The following is a 22,236-nucleotide window of genomic DNA, read 5'->3' on the forward strand; positions in this document are numbered from 1 at the left end:
TCACCGCGGGCCCGAGCCAGAGCGATCCCGGGCGGGGCCCCGCCCCTCGGCCCGCCCCTGGCCACGCCCCCAGGGCGCCTCATGCACATTCATGAGCCGCTGCGAGGAGGGGGGCGTGGGGAACCCGGCTGGAGCTCGGCGGTCTGCACACAGCGCAGCCCCGGACTCAATTATTCATGAACTTGCAAATGAGGGGCCCGCCCCGCCTCGGACCCGGGTGAAACTGATGCAATTCACTCGCGAGGAGCGCTGAGGCGGCACGGCCACCGAGACGACCGCCTAGAGAGGCTGCCTCGGCACGGCCGCTGCTCGGCCCGAGCGTCTGCACCGCGAGCGTCTGCACCGCAGGCGGGACCATAGAGTCGCTGCCAGAGAGAAGGTGGCGCTGGCGGACGGGAGGCGCTTCCTGCCGCCTGCAGGAGTCCTCCAGAGCATCGCAACGTGGCCACCCCACGTGTGTACCTTCTGGCCTGGAGAGAGGAGGGGACCTGGCGGTGCAGAAGTTAAAGCGCTCGGCCACAAACCTACAAGCCACTCAGGCAGGGACTGTGGCAGTGCCAGTGGGCTGCCCTAGAGATGTTCACCGTGGGAACCCTAAGGGCCAGTTCCACCGTTCTCCAGGGCAGCTAAGTCGGCCAGACTGGCAGCCCCACTTTCTGCACCCATCTCCTGGTAGGCAGCCTCCTAGGATATGGGTGTTGCCCACCCCAAAATCTGGTTATTACCCTCACTTTCTTCCTTTAAAATTTGACACACCCTCCACCATACTATTCCTGTATACCCACCAGATGGATATGTGCATCCTCGGGTTTCCATTCCCCTGGTCAATTCAATTATCTAAAGCCTAATTCAATTACCCAAAGCCTTCGAAGACCCTTGACTCATAGGTGATTAAGGATGGAGCCAGAGCTGCCGCCTCTCAGCCAGGCTAATGGAGTGGAACTGTGAGAGAGACTTACTAATCAGATCAGCTCACATTTCTACACTCTCAGGTGGCACTCCTGCGGATGGTGATGGTGAAAATCAATGCTTGTCCAACTGGGAACAAGACGGCAGGTGCCTGGGGATCTGCTTCCCGGCCGGCCAGGAAGGCCCTGCCAGCCAGAGCGATAATGTGGACAGTGCTGGGGAAAGCACAGGTCAGACAACAGGGCTACAGAGAAGGCAGAGGGCCTTGATTTCCAAAGTCAGTTCCCTTTATTAAATGTTTTACACAGACCAGAAATACAAAATAAAGTAGAAATAGGCCCCCATTAGTAGATCCAGGCCAGTCCTTGCATACCCTCTGCCACAGCAATTTCAGACCAGACCAAGAAGCTGCAGATCTGTGAAGATGGGGCAGCAGGACAAGCGGCTGGGTCCTGCTCTGTCCTTCCTCCCCAAATGATAAGAAGCCATTTTATGAAGCTGCAGAGAAAGCTGCCTCCCTGGCTGCCACAGGGAAGGGCAAACCACACCACCAGGAGACCTGGACAGATGGCCTTTCCCATGAGGAGAAGCTAGTACCAAAACAAGGGTGGAGCGAGGGGGGAGTGACTGGGGAAAAGGAGGAAGACTCTCCTCTTCTCTACTCATCCGATCCTGATGCAGAGTCTTCCGAGCTGGGGGGAGTACTGGCCAGTTCCTCCTCTTCCGAGTCCTCGCTCCACCGCCTCTTCTTTTTGCCTTTGTTTTCTCCTGATGAGCTCTCATCGCTGGACACAAACTCTTTGCTCTTGAAGCTCTCGCTTAGCTGCCTCGATGAGGACTTGGACGATGAACTCCTAGAAGGTGTTGATTTCTTTTCCACTTTTACCTTTTCTTTCTTCTTCTTTTTTGACTTGTCCCTATACTCACAAGGGGGGGGCGGGGGGAAGGCCTGGCCCATCAGGATCCCCCAGACAGGCCAAGCCTCTCCTAGCTTTAACAGAGACTGTCCCCTGTCCCCAGGACCTAACTGACCATTTCACTTCTGATGCACACTGCCAGCCAGATCAGCCCAAAGTGACCTGAGAGAGCTCATCACTAAGTGAACTGGATGGAAGATGCCTCAAGTGGCCACACTGCAAACGTACTCTCACATGTTACCTTCTAAAAAGGAGAATTCTGCATTATGTTTCACAATTTCTTTAATTTCCCACACTCTGAAATAAATGAACCCTCCAGGAAAGCAGGTCTTGTTTATCCAAGGACCTCAGGAAGGCCCAAGCCCACTACCCACACTCAGACAGCAGCCTAATGCAGTTGGGAGGCAGGATCTTTACCACCCCAATTCTCAACGGTGACCTATGAAAAGAAACTTGGGTAAAAAAGCAGTTGTAGAGGCATTTAGTTGCCAACATTCACCTCTTGGACGACTCCCCCCGGCCCCCTTCGTATTCCTTCATGGCTTTCTCGTACTCCCTCCTGGCGTCCTCAGCCTTGCGGTCCCACTCCTGTCGCATACAAACACACACGTGAAGAATGGGGACCCCCCCCCCCCCAATCAGCCACACAACGCCCCGCCCCACTCTGCTGCCACGCACCTCTTTCTTCTCCTTGGACATCCCCTTCCAGATCTCGCCCGCCTTCTTGGAGAGATCGGTGATGCTGATGCCGGGATGGTCTGACTTGATCTTCTCCCGGCTGGCATTGAGCCACAGCATGTAGGCAGACATGGGCCTCTTGGGGGCATTGGGGTCTTTGCCCTTCTTTGCCTACACAAAGTAAACCCCAACTCTAAGCTATCCATTTCCCAAAGACTAACCCCAAATTCACGCCAAGAAATTCTCTGGACCCCCTGTTTGGGGGGACGGGGAGGGAGAAAGAGCTCTCAAAGTCTCCTCCTACAACAAGCCAGACCAAGAGCCGTGTGCAGGCATGGGATGGGGCTTCTCCCGCTCCACACTCCAGTGCCCAATTCCCATCTCCTACAAGCTGAACCTCAACACCAGACAGAGAAGGCTCCAGCTGCTCCTCCAGGCCCTGACCGGGCAGCACTGAGAGGACCAACTGATAAGTGGTGGACAGGACTGAAGGTAAAGAGAACAGCTTCGCCCACACCCTCCAATCCAGTGGCACGCCCGCACCTCCACAGGCTTCTTCCGGCTCTTGCGCTCTTTGGCCATCTTGGCCTTCTTGAGCTGCTTCCGCTTCTTCTCATCCCGGTCACTGTCACCCTCGTTGCTGGAGGAGCTGGCAGAGGCATTGCTGTCAAACCTGCCGGAGAGTAGGGCTGAGAGGTGAGGGGGGGGACAGCACCCTCCAGACTCAGTCACAACACAAACCCAGGAACACCCAGGAAAAGAGGGAAAACTGCAGAGGTAGAGCCTCCGGGATCCATCCCCAGGCCTCCTCCTCCCTCTGCTGAGTGGCTTCAACCATCCTCTCCAGACCCAGCCATAGTGATGACTCAGGCCAACAGACGAAGGTAAAAAACAAAGGCTTCCCCCTGACATGGCCTTCCTGAGACCTGTCTCCACCCACACACTGCGAGTAAGACAACCGCTATCTCATCCAAAAGGAAATATGCCTGGGTCTACTTCACCACTGCCTTTTGGTCATCATCATAATCATAATCCATGCTTTGGTCTTTTCTGAAGGGATGTGTGTGGTGCTGTCAAAAGTTGAGGAAACCCTACCTCAGTCCACCCTGTTGGGTTGATATTATGTGCCATCGAGTCACTGGAACTCGTAGCGAGCCTATGTACAATAGCTCTGAACCCTTCTCTACCCTGTGCCAATCTAACACACTGAACCCGTTATCCCAGTCACTGAATCATTTCATCCAGGATCTCCCTCTCTTGCACTGTCCCTCCTTGCAACATGCTCAAAGTATGTCAGACAGAGCTTCAGAATCCTAGCCTCCAAGGAGCAGCCTGGTTTCACCCTCTCCAGGACTGACCTGTTTGTTCTAGCTGTCCAAGGTACATTCAATGCCCTTTTCCAGTACAACTCAAAGGTATAGATTCTTCTTCCATCACCCTTTGTCACTGTCCAGCTCTCTGATGCAACCAAGTAATTTCAAAGACTATGGCCTGGATCAGGCACTCTGATGCATAGCAAGTAATTTCAAAGACTATGGCCTGGACCAGGCACATCTTAGTCTCTAGACTGACATCAATTCCTCTTTAGTACTCTAGAGAGATCAATGACAACATATTTTCTCAGTGCAGTTCGTCTTCGGATTTCCCAGTGCTGACTGTGGAGCCAAGCAAGTTGAATCAGTTAACAACCTCAATCTCTTCACACCATGGTGAAGAGATTGAGGTTGCTAACTGATTCAACTGGCCCAGTGGTGATTGCCAACTGGCCCAGTAGTGATAATCATTGTTTTCTTGATGTTGAGCTTCAATCCACATTGAAGGCTACAGTCCTTGACTTTCTGCAGCAAACAATCATGTCCTCCCCAGTTTCAGCAAGCGATATAGTCTCATCTGTATAACGTAGGTTGTTGATGAGTCTTCCTTCAATCCTGATGCCACATTCCTCCTCATAAAGCCCAGCCTCCCGAATGATCTGTTTCGCATACAGATTGAAAAGGTATGGAGCTAGGATGCATCCTGGGCATACACCTTTCCTAGTGCACATTTATAACAAGCAGGCCTGCCCAACATACGTGGAATGCTTCAGACATAACAATCTCACACCTGTATGGTACTGACCAGTTCTGAACGTACCTTCTCAAGTGTCACTCACCGGCTGTCAGAAACAAGGGGCAGGCGGATGAGTGGACATCGGGAATTGGTGCTGCCACTCACTTAAGTCTTCTAAATTAAGGCTTTCTATTTCCAAGTGGGGGGCCCTTGGCCCTCAATCAGTGTGTGTTTCACACCAGCCTCACACTCTAGAGGTGAGCCAGGGCCTTGATCTGCAGCCCATTAGAGCCCAGCACACCCTGACCAGGATCCCAGGCACAGGAAGACACACTGCCACCTGTTTCACACTGCTCTGAGAGAAGGCCTGGCTCTCCACTGGGGGTTAAGTGAGTGGGGAGAAGCCTGCCCAGCGCATGGTGAGGCAATCTGGCACCACACAGGGCAAGCTGTGTAAAACAGAAATCGGAATAAACAGAGACTCTGCACAACAACTCTGAATGTGTGGGCCCAGTAGTGTCTAAAGCCATCTATGTCCCTGGACTCTCCAAGCAAATGGATTTATAAAATTTCCTTTAGTGCTAAATTCTACTAAGTCCTATTGCTGACATAAGCAGCCCCCAGCATCTTGACAAAAGCAGCATGTGAGGAGAACTGTCATTTTACAGACGAGGACACAGTGGTCCAACAGCTTTATTCTCAAAGCCCCCTGCCAGTAAGGAGCCACGCTAACTGGCCCTCACTGCCAATACCTCCCCACTACTGTAACTTCAAAATGTGCCTTGCACCTACAAAGCCTTAATGCTTCTGAAGCACTTATGTGTGGCTTGTGGTGCTGGAGAAGTGTACTGAGCATCTCATGGACCACAGACAGAACGGCAAGCATGTCTTAGAGGAGGTGCGGCCAGAGTGCTCCTTGGAGGCAAAGAAGACAGAACTTCGCCTTACACGCTCTGGGCACACTGTCAGGAGAGGCTGCTTCCGGGAGCCCACAAAGCTTGGAGCTCTACGCCATGCTTGCACTGGTGAGAGGACGGCAAAAGAGGAGGTGGCCCTCAGCCGGGTGGACTGACAGACACAGTGACCGCAGCCTTCAGCAGGTCTGCGTGCGTGCGCTGGCACAGGCTAGGATGGGGCTCAGATCTGACGCTCGTGGGGTCACTGTGAGTCACAGTCAACGTGCCACCTCAACATGTGTGCCTTCCCTGCAGGTGCCCAGTCCACGCTGGGTTTTGAATCTGAGATATCTGCTGGTCCCTAGAGCTCACAGGCCCCTTGTGCCCCCTGCGGTGAACCAAAACTCACTCTTCAGCCACATCTTCCTCCTCTTCACCGGGGTTGAATGACTCATCTGGAAGAGAGAACAGGACACCTCAGCTTCCAGCTGGATCGTGCCCGGGCTTCCTCCCCCACCAGCCCAGCCCCAGGAGGCAGGCGGGCACCCCCAGGCCTGGCACGGCCGAGCGGCACACACCGGTTTCCTCTCCGGAATCGTCGCTGCTGTCGTTGGCATTCTCCTCTCGGATCTTGCCTTCTTCCTTCATCCGCTCCAGGTAGACGTCGTGCTGGTCATCATCCGAGTCGGCGTATTCGTCGTAGCTTGGGTTCATGCCCTGGCCAGGGAAGAGACAGGAGTGAAGGCCCTCGGTCGGCCTGCTCTCCAGACCCGCTGCACACTCAAAAACACACCCCCGTGCCTGTGAGTGAGGTCAGAGCCGCAGCCCCAGAAGCCCCTGGGGCTGGGGTGTGCACACGCAGCCAAAGTAAGCCTGTGCAAGGAATTCCTGTCCACTGGGTTAGCCCAAGTCCCTCCCTCTCCCAGTCCCACTGGAGCCCCCGGCGGTGCTACAGAGACCGAGCTAAGGCCAAGCTGAGGAAACCTGCACCAGGAGGGGGCTCACCCGAACCTCTTTTTTCTATAAAGGTAAGAAAAGAAAAGAATGTGAAAAGGAAGCCAGGAACTTCCACTGTCCCTTTCTCCCCTAGAGGAGGGCAGGAGAGAGGCCAGTCCTTTCCACAGAGGTACGTACCTCTTTCAAGCCTCGGTTCTTGATGTTGAGCTTCTTTGCGTTGACAAAATCAAACAGCTTCCCGTATTCCTCCCTGGCAGGGGAGACACACGTGTCAGCAGACAGGAGCCAGCGCAGGACGGACTGAGCTCCGATACCCACTGGCCCAGCAGTGGTGGGCCTGGCGCTCCAGATCATGTCTAACTCGACAGCTGAGAGACCACCCCCCCCACCCCCGGGGACAGCAGCAGGGACGAGTCAGACGGCAGTGCAGGCAGAACCTGCGCAGCTCAGTGAGGACGGGGCACGGCTCTTCCCCAGACGTGCAGTCATGAGGGAAGGACTGTCACCAGGTGTGTTCATCTCTTTTACTGGTCTGCATGTCACGTTACAAAGGGTTGTTTTGAGGACTATAACGTGAAGATGTTTGTAAGGCATTTAGCCCATGGTGAGCACTCAGTAATTATCAGGTGTGTTCTCAGACACCAGGCTCTTTCCAGGAAAAAGAGAGAGAGCGTTTCCACCACAGGGGAGGACGGAGGAGGAGGAGGAGAAAAGCAAGCAATGAGCACAAGGAGCTTTGTTAACAAACCCAAACTTTCTAAGGTTCAGAAAGAAAACGAGAGAGACGCTTTTGAAGGCGGAGCCCTCCAGAGAACGAGATCAAAATACGAAAGAAAAAGTCTGCCTACAGCAGAGAAGTCGGCTGAGGGTCACAGCCCTGAGCGCCCAGGCAGACAGGTGGGCAGAGGGGCTCATTTCTCAATGCTGCTGAGGGTGTACGGAGCACCCAGAAAGGTGGGACAGGCAGAGGGCCTCACCTCTGGATAGGCCTGAGCGCCCAGGCAGGTGGGGGTGGGCGGAGGGCCTCACCTCTCGATGCTGCTGAAGGTATACTGAGTGCCCTGCTTGGTCTCAATCTCAAAGTCAAAGGAACGTGTGGTGGTGGTGCCACGGGCAAAGTTGACAAAGGAGATCTCGTCGAAGCGGATGTGCACAGGGGGCTTGTGAACGTAGATGAAGCCCCTCTCCAGGGGATACAGCAGCCCCGAGCTGGCCTTGTAGGAACAGGTGATGCACTGGGCCCCCGAGTGCCTGCGGAGGGCACAGGGAGCATGGTCAATGCCCACCTCACCCGCAGGAGGCACCTCCAGCACTGACAACCCACGTCCCCAGGCCCTCAACGGCTAACGGGAACCGAGTGACACCCACCCTGCCACAAGGACCCAGCCAGGCCTCCAGGAAGCTGCCTGCCCTTTCCAGGTGGGGCTGTCCAAGGAGACCTGGCACTTCCCACTGTGGACGGGCTAGGACGCCACCACACTCTCACCCTTGGAAGTTGCCTGGCACTGTGATCTTGCGGTTCACCAAGGCTTTCATGACTCGGCTGACCATCTCGTAGAGGGACCCAGACATGTTCTTGGTGAGCCGCCCCTCAAAGCGCTTCTCCACTTCTTCCCTGGAAACAGAGTGGTCAGGTCACAGGTGCTGCAGACCGCTAACCGCAGGCCCGTCTCCCGCCAGCATGACAGCAGGAGACAAGTCCAGGGAGACGCTCACTCGTTCATGTTGAGAGTCAAGGAGATGTCCTCGTCCTTGGAGAAGAGCAGGATCAGGAAGTGGTAGCGCGTTTGGCCCTGCTTGATGGGAGGATCCAGGCTGATCTGGGAAGACAAGACAAGGGTAAGCCCCCCGCACACTCAAATAAAAGCTGCTGATCAACCAACACAGAACTCCCAACAAAGGGAAGGCCAAGACAACGACAGGTATCAGCAGGCCAGTCCACCCCAGTGCTTCCTACTTACCACAAAGAACATCTGGCGCTGGTCCTTGTGGGGCAGCAGGAAGAGACGGAGGACTGTCGTATAGGGAATCTTATAGTCGAAGGTCTTGCCATGCAGATGAAGAAAGGTGGGGTAGATCCGAATGTCGTAGCGGCCACGGGGAGTGAGACACTGCAGCTCCCGGAAGATGCAGATGGCGTCTCCAGTGGCCTGGATCACGTCGGCCTTGGACAGCACATTCTGTGCAAAGGCCTGCAACAGCACTCTGGTTAGAGGGTGGTGGGAAGTCCTACTCCCGGGCCGGCCCAGGGCTGCTCAGCACCATTCTGCATCCAGGGAATCAGGAGATGCCTCACCTCCACGGGGTCCACGCCGTCCTCCTGAGTGGGAGGCACGTAGAAGCGCACCTCCATGAGGGAGACCTCTGCGTCATCGTTCTGGTGGAACTCCAGAGTCACCTCGTTCTTGCCCGTGGTGCACTGGGACACGTTGCTGAGGGGTATCTCAAAGACCGGCTGATCGCCAATGTCAAAGGAAAGCAGCTGCCCTGTTTGGGGGGGGATGCTCATTAAGTCACAAGACCCTCCCAGAGCCTTCAGGAACACTGTCCCCACCACACTTAAGGGCTCTGAGCAAAGGGATCAGGGGCTACTGTGTTCACACTGCAATCCCAGCCCCTGTTTCTGATACACTAGAAGTGTTCAATAAACACACAAAGAACACACCAACCAAAGGAAGACCAGAGACACTGACGGGGAGTGAGTCAAGCAAGTGAAAGGCTGCAACCCTTCCGCGTCCCGTCCCCCAGAACCCTCAGTCTACTCAGAACTCACCGCCAAACTTCACCGTTCCCCAGTTCCAGCCCTTCACACAGAGGTCCTTCTCCATTAGCTCAAGGCGATAGTGAGTTTTAAAGAAATCGGACAGTTTCTCAAACTCCTGTGTGTGGAAAGGAGAGAAAAGGATTCCAGTCTCCTTGACAGACTTGGACACCATGAGATCTATGTTTGAGAAAGAGCCCCAGTGAATGACATGATGGTCAAAACTCCATGGTAATTTGGGTCCCCACACAAAGGTCTAAAGGGGAACTGAAAGACCTGTTTCTGGACAATAGGTCTCAGACTAAGGGAGCCGTATAGTCAGCAACTGACATTGTGATTACAGCCCAGGCAGACGCTTCCCAACAAGCTATCATTTCAATAAAAGTGAAAATTAAAACGACGAAAAGTCTCCAGTCAGAAACAATTCAAAATAGAAAATCAAGACTCAAACTAAAGCATCAGACTAAGATTCTATATCTGAATTAAGGACAATGTATAGAGAGCATCATTAATGAAAACAGAACATCTTCTGGAGTGGGGGCCCAAGGACATTAAAATCCAAAGCTGAGTCCTGGCCACCTGGTGGCCTCCACGCCCCAACTGTCCACGCCCGCAGCTTTCAGGCAGATTTGCCTTCAAGGTGACACGCCAGGCTTTAAAGGCTAAAACTGCTCCACAGGTTTTCTACACTCTTCTCTTTATGGAAGCGGACGGCCATGTCTTTCCTGTGCAGCATGGCTGTGTGAGTTCAAACCGCTAACCTTCGGCTTACTAGTCAAACACAGTCTGCGCTCTTTGGGTACCTCTGGTCCCAACTCTAACGAGCTCCAAATAGCAATTACATGGTGATCAGAGGATCTCAAACCTTCTCTAGGAGATTAAAACCAAGCCAACAGCACAACACAAGCAGGACGCGTGTCAACAGGCCAGCTCACCGACTCTCGGAAGCCATCGTACTTGTAGACATGGCCGTTCTTGGTGAGCAGTTTAAGTCCGTGGCCCAGGGCAACCCGGCGCCAGATGCCTTCGGTCAGCTCCCCGGCCTGGATGTTGTCCACTTTGCCCGTCTTGCTATTCTTGAAGATGATGCCTTGGCGGCTTAACCTCAGTCGACCATCATTCTGTTGGGAATAAAAGGCCCAGATGCACAGGAAGTAACCACACAGGAGCACCAGGACCCCACCTGATGCCCACGGGCTGCTGCCCCCACATCAGTGCAGGCACAACGGCTGAGGGTGAGGGCCCGGAAGGAGGGTGGTTCCAATGCCGGCTCTCACACTCAGACCTCTCACAGTCCATCACTGGCCGACTCCACCACGAGAGGGAAACAAATCACAGCTGAGCCTCCTCTGAGTTCACTTTCAGGCTGGGTCAAATGTATGGAAGAACACTGCCCAGCTTTCTCCCTGGAGCGGGATTTCAAGCTGAGTGGACTATAAAACGCCATCTTACACCGAGATCCTATTATTCTTAAGAGTTTCTGTCTGGGCTGCCTTTTGTTAGAAAAAAAAAAAACCACCATCAGAGAAAGGCAAATCAGAAGGTCTGTGGCAGCCCTGCAACAAACGCAGCTTATCGGCTCCTTGGCATCCCCAGCGACAAGTGCTGGCTTCATGCTGGGGTCATATTTGCTAAGTCTTGCAAGGTTTCCCACTTTCCCCAAAAAAAGGTGTTGCACTTAGTAGGAAACTTGGGTGGTTTAGTGGTACAGAATTTGGGCTGCCAAAACAATGGTACACAGTTCAAATTCACAACAATTGCACTTAGTAAACTTTTTTTAATTTCATTACTTTTTGGTGTGTACCGTCAAATCAGATCTGACTGATACAGGAGATTGTTCCTCCTTCTCCAGCAGAGCATCTGGAGGATTCGAACCGTATACCTCTGAGATTGCAGTGCAGCTTCTTGCCACTAGGCCACCAAGAGCTCGTCCAAACTAAACTTTTAAACACAACTTTTATATGCACCAGGAAGCTGAAAGAGTTGTGTGACTAGCTTTACTAAAAGGTCTGGAATAAACCTGCCTGTCTCTGAAGTATGCTCGTATATATGACATCCTGATCTCCCCCCTCCAGGGCAGTAACACCATCAAAGCCTGCACACGCACGCGCGCGCGCGCACACACACACACACACACACACACACTCTGCTCCTCTTTCCTCCCCCTCCGCCCGCATCACTCCAGCCCATCTCACCATGGAACCTTTCACCTCCTGATAGACATCGTTGAACTCCAGCGTCTCTGCCATAACCTGGCCCCTGGTGGCCGGGCCCGGACCCCCGGCGTGCACAAGGGGAATCGGAAAGCAAGGGGATGGGGCCCTTAACTCCTCCGCGGTTGTGCAGATGCTCGGGAGGCTAATAAGAACCTGAATTCAAGAAGGGGGAGACAGATAGATGCGCATGAAAAACACCACCTCGCTCTGCTCCCGAATGGAGCCAGGTGTCAACGTGCACCTGGCAGGTCCCAGGCTCGGCTGGACTGGGAAGCAGCAACAGCAGCGGGCAGAAAGTGCAGAGATGGAGGGACGAGGCCCAGTCCCGCCGGGAGCAGCAGGCCCGGAGCAGAGCTCACCCCACAACCCGACAGCCGCTCGGGCGCTCCGCCGGGCGCCATGGCAACGAGCAGCGGAACCCCCAGGGCCAGCTCCGAGCTCGCACCTCGTCCCGCGCCCCTAGCACAAGTCAGGGTGCAGCATTTCCCTCCCCGCGCTCCCACCGCGCCACGAACCCCCCTCTCCGCCAAAATGGAATCACCCGCTTCCCGCAGATTCGAATATGGAATGCACCACGTCGGGCGTCCCGCGGGGGAGCGGAGCCCGCGCCTTCCCGGGACACGAGGTCAGCGACCACCCACCCACCTCACGCTGCAGCCTCGCGGGGGTGCGGGCGGTGGGCGCGCCGGGGAGATACAGGGGTGGGGATGGGGGGAAACGCAGGGGAAGCTTTTTCCCGCGTGCGCGGCCCCGGGTCCCGCCACCGGAAGTCGCGCACAGGCCATAGAGAGGAGGAGCTGGCTAGAGGGGCGCGAGCCGGGCTCACCAGTGAGACCGCGGCGTAGAGCGTCCGCAGTTCCGGATGACTCGGGGGGGAGGCGAGGGGTGCGGTGGGGTCAGCCCGCCCATCGGGGTGAAATTTAACGAGAAAAGAGGATCGCGTGTTGTCGTTAAAGAGCTACAGACTTATCTTCAGTGGAGCGTTAGTGTGTAGAGGGAGATCATCTGCAGATTCACTTTACCAAACGCTGCAAACCTGTGTGACTATGTTAGAAGGACGGGTGTCCTTCTCTCTGTCCTATACAATAAGGGTTTCTGTGGAGTACAAAAGAGCCCCTGAGAAAAGAAGAAAAGTATTTAAGGCTTGTGGAGAGAACTGACCCCTCCCACTGACTGCGAAGAGAATGCTGGTGTTGGTGTGGTTGTGAGGACTTTGTGACTCAGCTCCTCTTGTCAAGTGGGATTGGCCCCTTTTTGAAATTGGCTCACTGCCTGTACCCAAAAGACCTCAGCCCTGATCGCAGTTTATGGGCCTCCTGTAAAAAAAGGCCGGCAAGCGAGGATATCAAGTTCAAGGGCTGGTATCAGATTTATCTTGGAGCCAGAACCAACTTGAAAGCACATCAATCTGGGATTTGGGAAGCCAGGCCCTCCTCATATGGTCCCAGGACGCATCTGGCAAAATCATTGACCAGATCTGGAAGAGACGTTTGTGTTTATCTAAACCAACGGGGATTTTTTGCAGGTGACGGCCGTACAGGAGTTTCCCAGGACCTGAGAGTTGGTGACCAAGCTGGAGACTAGAACCAGATGTCCATATCCCAGCACCCTTATTCTCTCATAATCACAGCAACTCTACATTCAGAGTGCTTCATTCTGTGTGTCCTGCATGACGACTTTAATGCGCAGTATTTCTATCCGAGATTTCCCCGACGGTCTGACTGCACCAGCGTCCTAACTCAACCCTGGGATAAAACGGAGTATATTGTCCCCTGACCTCCTGCCTTTAACCGCTGCTTGGTAGCTGTTCTGGCACAAGCTAGAAACTGAAATTCAATTAATCCAATAAATGGGTATTAAAAGCCTACTATTATTACAACACAACCAATAGACACAACAAAATCTGCCCAAACCTTCCAGGAGTACATATCTGATAAATTATTCCAATAAGGAGAGTTTTGGGGTTTTGTTGAGGGGTTTTTGTGGCGTTTTGTTTTGTTTTCAAAAAGCGATAGTTGCTACATGATTTTTTTTCCCCATTCATCACCTGCGGCAAGATCCAAAGAAATACGCTCAAGACCCCACTCCCTGGCCTCACACCACTGAAGATGATCCGAGAGGTCAGGGGGTAGCGGCAGAGTTGGGTGGTTTAGACAAGCCCTCAGGAAGGAAGGGGACACTCAGCTAAGAGAGGCTCTGAAGTGGCTGGGGGTTGGGACAGTGCGAGGGTCTTTAGAGAGGGCGTGAAGCAGCTGGTGAACTGCAGTGGGAGAAAATGGAACCGAGAGAGCAGACAGAATGCCGATAAAGCATGAGTCCCAGAGGGCCCTAGCCAGCTGCATCCCAGGCAATCAGGAGCCCAGGATTGGAGACCCACCCCTGCCATGACATCACAGCAGAATGGGGTGGAGACAAACAAAAAGGGGGTCCCCCGCCCAGGTCCTGGACTCTAGGCAGCCCTGAGTGTCAAGAGCAGAGAGAGCTTGGGCACTAGGCTTCCCTTTCCAGGTCTCTTTTCAGCTGCTCCATCCTTGTCTTCCTGCCCTTAGGACCCCTCCCTCCAGAGGCTGCCCTTTGGTCCCTTCTGGTGGCCCCCGAGTACTCCCTCAGCATGAACTGCATAGCAGACTTCTTCACCTATGAGACCACCAAGTCAGTGGTTGTGAAGAGCTGGACCATTGGGATCATCAACCGAGCCGTTCAGCTTCTGATCATCTCCTACTTTGTGGGGTGAGTCCGTGGCTCCAGGAGGGGAGGACCGGCTGGAAGTCTCACTGTCCAGACACCTAAGCCTCTCCCCTGAGGGGGAAGCAGTTTCTTCTATGGAGTCGTGTCCTCAAGGTCTGGCCTCTGCTGCCTTCACCCAGCCTCTGGTCACCAGATAAGTTCTTTACCCCAGTAAACCCCGTGGGCTTAGAAAACGGTTCTTAGACAGGGTCTAAGGAGTGGTGTCCTCCAGCAGGAGAGGTCTCTGGTATTCTATTTTCCTTCTCTGCTCTGCCTCAGGGAACAGGAAGACCACCCCTCTCCACCCTCTCAGTTCCTTCAGTCAACTCTTTAGAAAGAGTTGACTTTTAAAAGAGTAAAGAATCCAGGAAGGGAGACGCAAAGGTCCTGAGACCAGTGAGTGATGACAGGTTTGTGGCAGAGGGGAACAGAGGGCCATGTGCAAGGGAAGAGCCCACTTAGGAGAGAAGTTCCTTCCTAGCGTGAGAGAGGTGGTGAGAGGACCTGGGAACATAAAGACGCCTTTACTCTTAGAGAATGGGATAAAGCCATCCGTTGGGACTATGGAGGAGAAATACAGGTACAAATAATATTTGTGGGGTGAGTAGCTGAAAAGACTAGTGGCTTTTCTGAAGGTAGTGTGGAATACTTTCCCAAGAATCCAAAAGCAATTCCTTTTGTCCGAAGGGGTCACCAAAACCAACCCCAAACCACAGCTGTTGAGTTCATTCCCGCCCTCCACTGGCTTTCCAACCAAGGCTGGAGATCTTAATAGGAGGGGATTGCTTCATTTTTCTCCTGAGAAACAGCTGGTGGGTTCACACACACACACACACACACACACAGAGAGAGAGAGAGAGCATGAGAGCCATGAATCAGACAATGGCTTGGGAAGAATCAAAGGTTCTGGCCTTGTGAGCAATCATTCATTGGTGGGCTTCTAAGAAATTCCCTCAAGGATTTTCTCTCCCGGTCGGTGTGTGTCTCTCCCTGCTCTCTAAGACAATAGGTCCATGTGTGAGAGAAGCCTGTCATGAACTCATTCAAGCAAGTCAGAGGGGATCCTGCGTGCATGTGGGCTGGAGTCTTCAGGTGAGAGAGCCTGTTTGTCCAGAAGGTTGGGACAGTGTGTGAGGGTGTGTGTGGATAGGCATGGAAGTGTGTATAAAGCTTTTGTTGTTGTTGTTCTGTGTGCTTGCGAGAGAGTGTGAGCTTCAATTATGCAGACTTGTAGGCAGGGCTGTGCATTTGTTGCCTTGTGGGGATACTGAAGAGATTCAAGTTTAAGGCTGAAATGGCCTTGAAGTTCCCTTGGAACCAAGAGCGGTTGTGAGGTACGTTTGCAAATGTTGCGCATCTGCATCTCGAAAGGCTGCTTCAGCCTTGGTGCTTCAGCGGTCTGCGCTCATGCTGCGCTCATGCGTGCGCGTACGGCACTGTGCTTGGATTCGGGTTATTTGGGTCCCTGTGAGTCCAAAAGCTGCCTCAGCACATTCTGGGGCTGGCCTGGCTCCACTGGCCTCAGGTGGGAGACGGACAGAGGATGGAGACAGACGGCTCCTGGCCCGCCCGCTTGGCTCCCCCTGCCCTTGGCTTTCACCCTCATCACAATCGGATGCTCCGGGCTGGAACCCAGCCTGCAGAAGCGAGTAGGAGAGGCTCTTTGGCGTCTTGAGATCCAACCTCATCCATCTTGTAGCCTGACAGCTCCCCCAGGAGCAGCTCCTTCCAGTTACAACTGCAGCCTGAGCCCCTGCCGGAACCCGATCTCCGTGCACAGGAACCCCCAAACAGCATGACTTTGGGAATCTATTGTCAGTAACTTAACAAGCTCTATGGAGTTGTTCCTAAGCATTGTGAACTGAGGACGGAATGGCAGGGAATAACACACAGGGTCTTTGTCCTTGTGGGGTTTACGGCGTATTGCAACATGAACATCCAGCAAATAGTAGCCACAAACACATATACAATCTCAAGGGTGGCTCAGGGATTGAAGGGGAGGTGCAAAGTTCTAGGGGTGCCGCTAATATGAAAATACTGCTCGGGGAACTGGTGAAAGATTTGCTACAGAAGTGGCATTTGAAACAAGAGCTGAGGATGAGTCAGGGAAAGCCCAGGTGAAAGGGAAGAAAGAGGGCTCAGGGCAGAAAGAGCTTGAAGAGCCTGGCAGACGGGAAGAAGGGAGAAGGCTGTTAGGGTTGAAGCAGAAAATGAGGGTCGTATAAGGGTAGGAACCCAGACAGACTACAGACACCCTCAAAGAGGTTTCATTTCTAGAGAAGAGAAATGAACGGAAAGTAACTAAAGTGTGTGTGTGTGTGTGTGTGTGTGTGTGAGAGAGAGAGAGAGAGACCCCAGGACTGGAAGGTGACATGACATGCTGCCAGGAGTAGGAGGTGGGCAGGGGTGGATGATGAAGTCCCTGGGTGGCACAGATGGTTAAGCACTTGACTATAATCCAAAGAGAGCTCTCGTGGCGTAGTCCATAAGGAGGTGCGCTGATAACCCAGAGGCTGCACACATCTCCAGGAGTTCAAATCCACCAATGACTCTCGGGGGGAGAAAGACAGGCCATGTCCTTCTGTGCAATTTACAGCCTTGGAAACCTAATGAGAAAGACTAGCCCAAAGATTGTCGACTAAACCCACCCAGGGGGGCCCTAGAACCACAGCCTCGTACATCTTCATGTAGGGTCACCATGCACCGGAATAAACTCCACAGCAACTAACAACAATGACAGCAGGAGGAGCCTGGACAGAAGAATCACCCAAGGGTCCACGCAGTCGTGGAGAGAGAGCCAGGCTTGGACACGACAGACTTTGAAAGGATTTTGTAGGCTGTGCTGTTAATGCTTAACTACTCCTTGAATCTCTTCCTCCACAGCACCCCTGCCAGGTACACACAATGCCCAGCTTTCCTCGGGTGGTGTGAGCCAGCCACCTTTTATATGCGCTCAGCCAACAGTCTCCACACACACACACACACACACACACACACACACACACACACTCCTCAGTGGCTTGTCTCTGGTGGATCATTCACTACTGTTGTCTTTACCCACCCCCGGGTCTATGGAGCTTTTCCAGACTCGTGTGTTAATCCCTAACCTTCTCTGGGAGCCAGCTGGGTGTGGACATGAGCAGAAAGGAGAGGGGAAATCTCGGGGCTTTGATCCCGAGGAAGAAACCCTGACAGTGGCCTAAATGCAACCTCATGGGCTGCTGCAGCCTGAGCCTCAGTCAGAGCCGATTCATGGCCCACCCTCCGCTGGTTTCCCAAGGCTGTAAATCACACAGGAGCAGATTGTCCATCTTTCTCCCGCAGAGCCCCTGGTGCATTTGAACCCCCAGAGGGGCAGAATTTCCTACCGATTACACCAGCAGAGCTCCCTGGTGGTGGCCTAGTGTTGACAAGTCAGGCTGTTAATCAACAGGGCAGTAGTAGTTCAAACTCACAGACTACACTGTGGGCGAGAGATGGGAGTCTCTTCCTATAAAGATGTATTGGCGCTGCTGTTGTTGTTGGGTACCGTCCAGTCGGAATGGACCCATCACTGACCCTCCAGCAGGTCTTCACAGTCTATAAGTCACGCAGGAGGCCATTGTCCAACTTCTCCAGCCGAGCAGCTGGTGGATATGAACTGCGTGTCTGTGTTGGCAGCACAAGTCCTAACACACCCAATGGAGAGTCCTTTACTATGCGTCAGACTTGCAGGCAGTGGAGTAGGTCTCTGGTGGCCCCTCGGCTGGCTTTCTGTCTTTCTGGAGGAAGCTGCCTCCCTGCCAATCAGCAGCGAGGGCATCTCCAGCCCTTCCGTGTGCCCTTCACCAGCAGCCTGGGATGGTGACCTCCAGCCTGGTGCAGCATCCACCTTACCCCTGCTCTGTTATTCCCACACTGTAGGACCCCAGTTCATAAACTCACCCTCTTTGATTCACAATATTCAGCCTATTCCCAACTCTTAAGGAGATACACGAAGCATTTAAAATGGGGAGCTACTCTGATTTAAAGAGGAGAGAAGGGAAGGGAAAAAAAACCCACACAAACAAACCCATTACCATGGAGTCGGTTCTGAGTCATGGCAACCCCATATGTTCCAGAGAAGAGCTACTCCACGAGCTTTTCTTGGCTGTGATCTTTATAGAGAAGGTTACATTCGGTTGTGAATCGGAAGGTTGGTGGTTGGAACCACCCACCCCAGGAGCCTTGTGGAAGAAAGGCCTGGTGCACTGCTGGCCTTGAAGTTACAGCCAAGCAAACACCACGGGGCAGGTCACTCCATAAAGTGTGGTGCTGTTGTAGTTGGAATCAGCTCTGAGGCAAGGAGTTCATCTCTATGGAAACAGATCGCTATATCACTGAGTGCTTTAGACCACCCTGTAGGTGAGTGGTTGAGCCCTCGGGACGGTGTACGGGGTGCTCCGAGAGCATAGTGTGTTAACGTGTTGGGCAGTGAACCGAAGGTTGGTCTTTCAAATCCACAGGAGAGAGATTAGCAGTCTTCCTCTTGTGGAGATTCATAGCCTTATAAACCCAGTAGAGGGTCAGCGTGAGTTCAAATCGACACACTAACAGTGGGTTTGGTATTGTTGAAAAGGGAGGGGTCTGGATTCTACCTTCTTGACTCCCACCCTCCACCCCCACCTCTCACCCCAAAGGCACCTCGTGGGCAATAGGCTACAGGAAGGATGGGAAGGAAAGCTGGAATGTTGCAACTCTTTTTGTCCAAGCCCCTCCACTCCCCTCTCTACAGCAACCCACACCCCTGGCCCCCAGAATGTGGAAGCCTGTACACCCACAAACCTGCTTTGAAACCTGTCTGACCCTACCTGGGAGTATGGCCTAGGACACATCACTCTGTATTTCTAACTCTTAGCCCCTGTATCTGGAAAATAGGGTTGAGACTACTTCCTCCCTAGATGTTATGGGGAGGGGAGCTAACCTATGTCAAGTGGCTTGCCTCGGCTGGTGACTCAGTAATAGATGGTAACTATTATTACTTCGAAGGTTCCCAGCACGCCTCCCCCTCCCCTCTGCCCAGCTCACACCTCCTTACTGAGGGCCTCTCTCCTACGTGCGTGCGCGCGCGCGCGCACACACACACACACACACACACACATACACACACACACTCTTCACACCCACTCCTGGCCTCCCCCTTGACTCCTTGGGGGTGGACAGAAGGTGCCGGGACGCCCGCTCTGGCCTCCTTCCTGCACATTCCACCTGCCAAGGAGCTGCCACCCGCCTTCCGCTCTATAAATAATAAACCAGGAATGCGAGAAAGGGAAAGAAGAAAAAAAAAAAAGAAAGAAAAGTCAGATCTTCAGAGTAAATGCCAAGAACTGAAGGCTCAGTCCTGCCCCATCTCCTCAGTTCAGGCCTCTGGAGACAGGCATGGCCCTCTGTTCTGGAAATGAAGCTGCCCCTTCCTTCTAGCCTCCATGACGTTGTCAGGCCCCACGGGGACACTGAAATTCTTCCACTTGTTATTTAACTAGGAGGAAGAATTCTAATGTGGCTCCTTCTCCCTGCTGGGCTTGAGAAGGAGCCTTGGAGGAGGAGGGAGGAGATTGGTTAATTGCTCCTCAGAGATCCCAGCCCCTTCCTCCTGAGACTCTCTCAAGCCAATAGATCCTCTCCCTGGTGGTGGAGCAGAGACTGGCAGCACAGGACCCCAGACCAGGCCAGGGGGGGCTGGCCATGCTGGATCCTGACCCAGGGACCCAGCTGGAGGCCCTGGGTATGGTGGCTGTGAGCCCAGGAATACTCTAGAACCGGGAATTGAACTGATTTAAACTAGTTCCATTATGGCTGATCAAATGAAATCAAAACAAATCTTCATTTTCAAATTTGGGTGCTCCGGAATGCTAACAGAAACAATCAAACCACAACAACAACAAAAATCCCAGACTGAAGTCCCGAAATGGAAGGCTTGAAAGAGGCATAGTAAAACTTTTCCAGAACCTGATATGTGACATTGGGTTATTGCCAGGACTGTGGCACATTTTTCACCACAGAGATTCTACTTCTAGGTATGGCTGGCATCTGTTTCTCTTCCCAACCCCACAGCACCTTCCTGCGGCATCAAAGATACAATGAAATTGTTTAGTACAGGTCAATATCTAAGAACAAACAATTACATGCTCACCTTACTTATGGAGTAATCTGCCTCTGAAAATGGGCAGCTGTCAAAACAGCATGGTTGCCACCGTCTTTGAGCCGGGCATCGTTCTTTCTGACTCAGCAGGTCAAGAGTTTTTTGGTTGATATATAATGCATTTACTTCTTAATGTTTCCTAAGATGGAGACCAGATTTCTAGCAGGGTTTCAACTTGTAATTTTTCCAGTTCTGATTAGCATTCAAGATCTAATGCAGCCAGATTTTTTAAACGCTCTGGTCTATTTTGGTGTCACTTTGTCAGCCATGACTAAAGCGAGCTAACGAGGTTCGGAGTCCTGCCCTGGACCCATGCTGCCTGGTTAGGAAGCTACCTGCCAGCTGTGTGACTTTGGTCAAGTTAGCATGTCCTTCTGCTCCTCTCTGTCCTTGTTTGTAACTTGAGGCTTTTAATAGGAGCTGTTTCGTCAGGTCATAGTAAGAAGTCAATTAATTCATGCACATGAAGCACTTAGCGTGGTGTGGTGGCTTTGCGATAATAACATTATGAACTCTGCTTTTCATAAGCAAATGGCCCTGTACTATAGGAAGCTGGCAAAGGGCCCTCAGAAAACGGTGTCCTTAGGTCAAGATTGGGAGATGTGTCCATTCTGTGGTTAGGCACACTGAGGCTCCAGAATAGTGAGTATTCTGCCTTAAGCTCAGCTGAGAGTCAAGTATTTGGGTCTCAACCTCACGCCACAGGGGCTTAGGCTTAATAATGTTCTTTTGGATAACACCGTTATTTTCTGCAAAATAGGTTGTCCCTTGTCTCTGCTAGGACATAGCATGGCAGATGAGATTTCTGGGTGAGGCGGGCTTTCTTGTGAGACCTTGATGGTTGGGCCCCCCCCTCCAAAACAAAGAGGCAAGAAGGAGATAGGCAGACAAAGCACACACCACCACAGACCTCTGCAGAGACCTGGGGTTCATAAGAGCCTTTTACAAGCGGATGAATAACTCTTAATGGTGCATTAATCAGGGTGTTGCCTGCTATCAAGCTGCAACAATAAAGCAGGTAACAGGTTAGGAGCCATTTGCCTGTGGCTGGGACTCCACCCTCTCTCCTCCCTCCTCCCCCAGATCCAAGAGAATGGAGCAAGCCTTGTTAAGGGGAGGGGTCCAAACCCTGTCACTGAAACTGAGTAAGGAACCATCCAGTGACCCAGCAAACATGCCTTCACACAAGCATGTGAGCAAGCTTCTCAGACAAGTAGACAGGCTCAGCCTCCAACAGCAGGCGACCTCAGAGGGCAATCCAGCCCCCACAGAGGAAGGGACTCCTCTCTAGAACCCTGGAAGGTGGGACCAGGCCTCTCCTGAGTCCACCACCAACACAGAACTCACCACCTCCAATCGTTATGGATGCCTCTGACCGTTAGAAACCTCCTGGGCTTGAAGTCCCCAGATATTTCCCCACAAACCTCCAGATGAGCCCAAGTCTGACCTGAAGATGTCTGATTATAAAATGTCTCCTTGTAAACCTCCAGGTCAGCCCTCGGCAGCTCCCCCACCTAGAACCCAAACAGCTTGCTCTTTCTGGGCAAAGCAGCCCCGGTGTTCTCGCACTCGTCTTCGCCTGGTGCCGTGTACAGAGCCTTTTGCACAAGCCTGCACAGATGCACAAAATGCCCCTAACCCAGTATTTCCAAAAGTAAACCCACTCATTACCATAGCCTCGATTCCTACTCACAGAGATCCTGTGATGGTTTCCAAAGCTCTAAGGCAGTCATCAGAACAGAGCAGGGAAACACTGCATGGTTCAAAATTGAGGAGGGTGTGCGCCAGGGGTGTGTCCTATCTCCATACCTTTTCAACCTGTATGCAGAGCAGATTATCTGAGAGGCTGGCCTCTATGACGGGACACGTGGCGTTAGGATTGGTGGAAGATCTATTAACAATCTGCGTTATGCAGATGACACAACCCTGCTCGCTGAAACTGAGGAGGACCTCATGCACTTACTGC

The 22,236-nt window shown here is 52.9% G+C and overlaps 2 protein-coding genes across 3 annotated transcripts in view; one reads left to right on the forward strand and one right to left on the reverse strand.

Annotated features, from left to right (window-relative positions):
- Nucleotides 1–1,567: 1,567 nt before the first annotated feature.
- SSRP1 (structure specific recognition protein 1) lies at nt 1,568–11,416 on the reverse strand. Its single transcript, XM_006900405.1, has 15 exons — nt 11,363–11,416; nt 10,103–10,288; nt 9,180–9,285; nt 8,703–8,893; nt 8,368–8,598; nt 8,123–8,226; nt 7,893–8,021; nt 7,436–7,657; nt 6,584–6,656; nt 6,028–6,166; nt 5,859–5,904; nt 3,048–3,177; nt 2,505–2,675; nt 2,326–2,414; nt 1,568–1,826 (listed from the first exon to the last, which is right to left on the reverse strand). Exons 1-15 carry the CDS (start codon nt 11,414–11,416, stop codon nt 1,568–1,570), a joined length of 2,130 nt encoding a protein of 709 aa, XP_006900467.1.
- A 2,493-nt stretch (nt 11,417–13,909) lies between these two features.
- The window catches only part of P2RX3 (purinergic receptor P2X, ligand-gated ion channel, 3), an 89,773-nt gene continuing 81,446 nt past the window's right edge, over nt 13,910–22,236 (forward strand). The window contains exon 1 of one of the 2 annotated variants that reach the window (XM_006900407.1): nt 13,910–14,113. In XM_006900407.1, the coding sequence (XP_006900469.1) occupies nt 13,995–14,113 (119 nt within the window). In that variant the 5' untranslated portion in view covers nt 13,910–13,994. The remainder of the gene's footprint in view (nt 14,114–22,236) is intronic. The other variant, XR_439009.1, reaches the window with a different exon arrangement.

The sequence above is a fragment of the Elephantulus edwardii genome, unplaced genomic scaffold (assembly GCF_000299155.1).
Source record: "Elephantulus edwardii isolate Elephantulus edwardi_28Jun2011 unplaced genomic scaffold, EleEdw1.0 scaffold00284, whole genome shotgun sequence".
Taxonomy (NCBI): domain Eukaryota; kingdom Metazoa; phylum Chordata; class Mammalia; order Macroscelidea; family Macroscelididae; genus Elephantulus; species Elephantulus edwardii.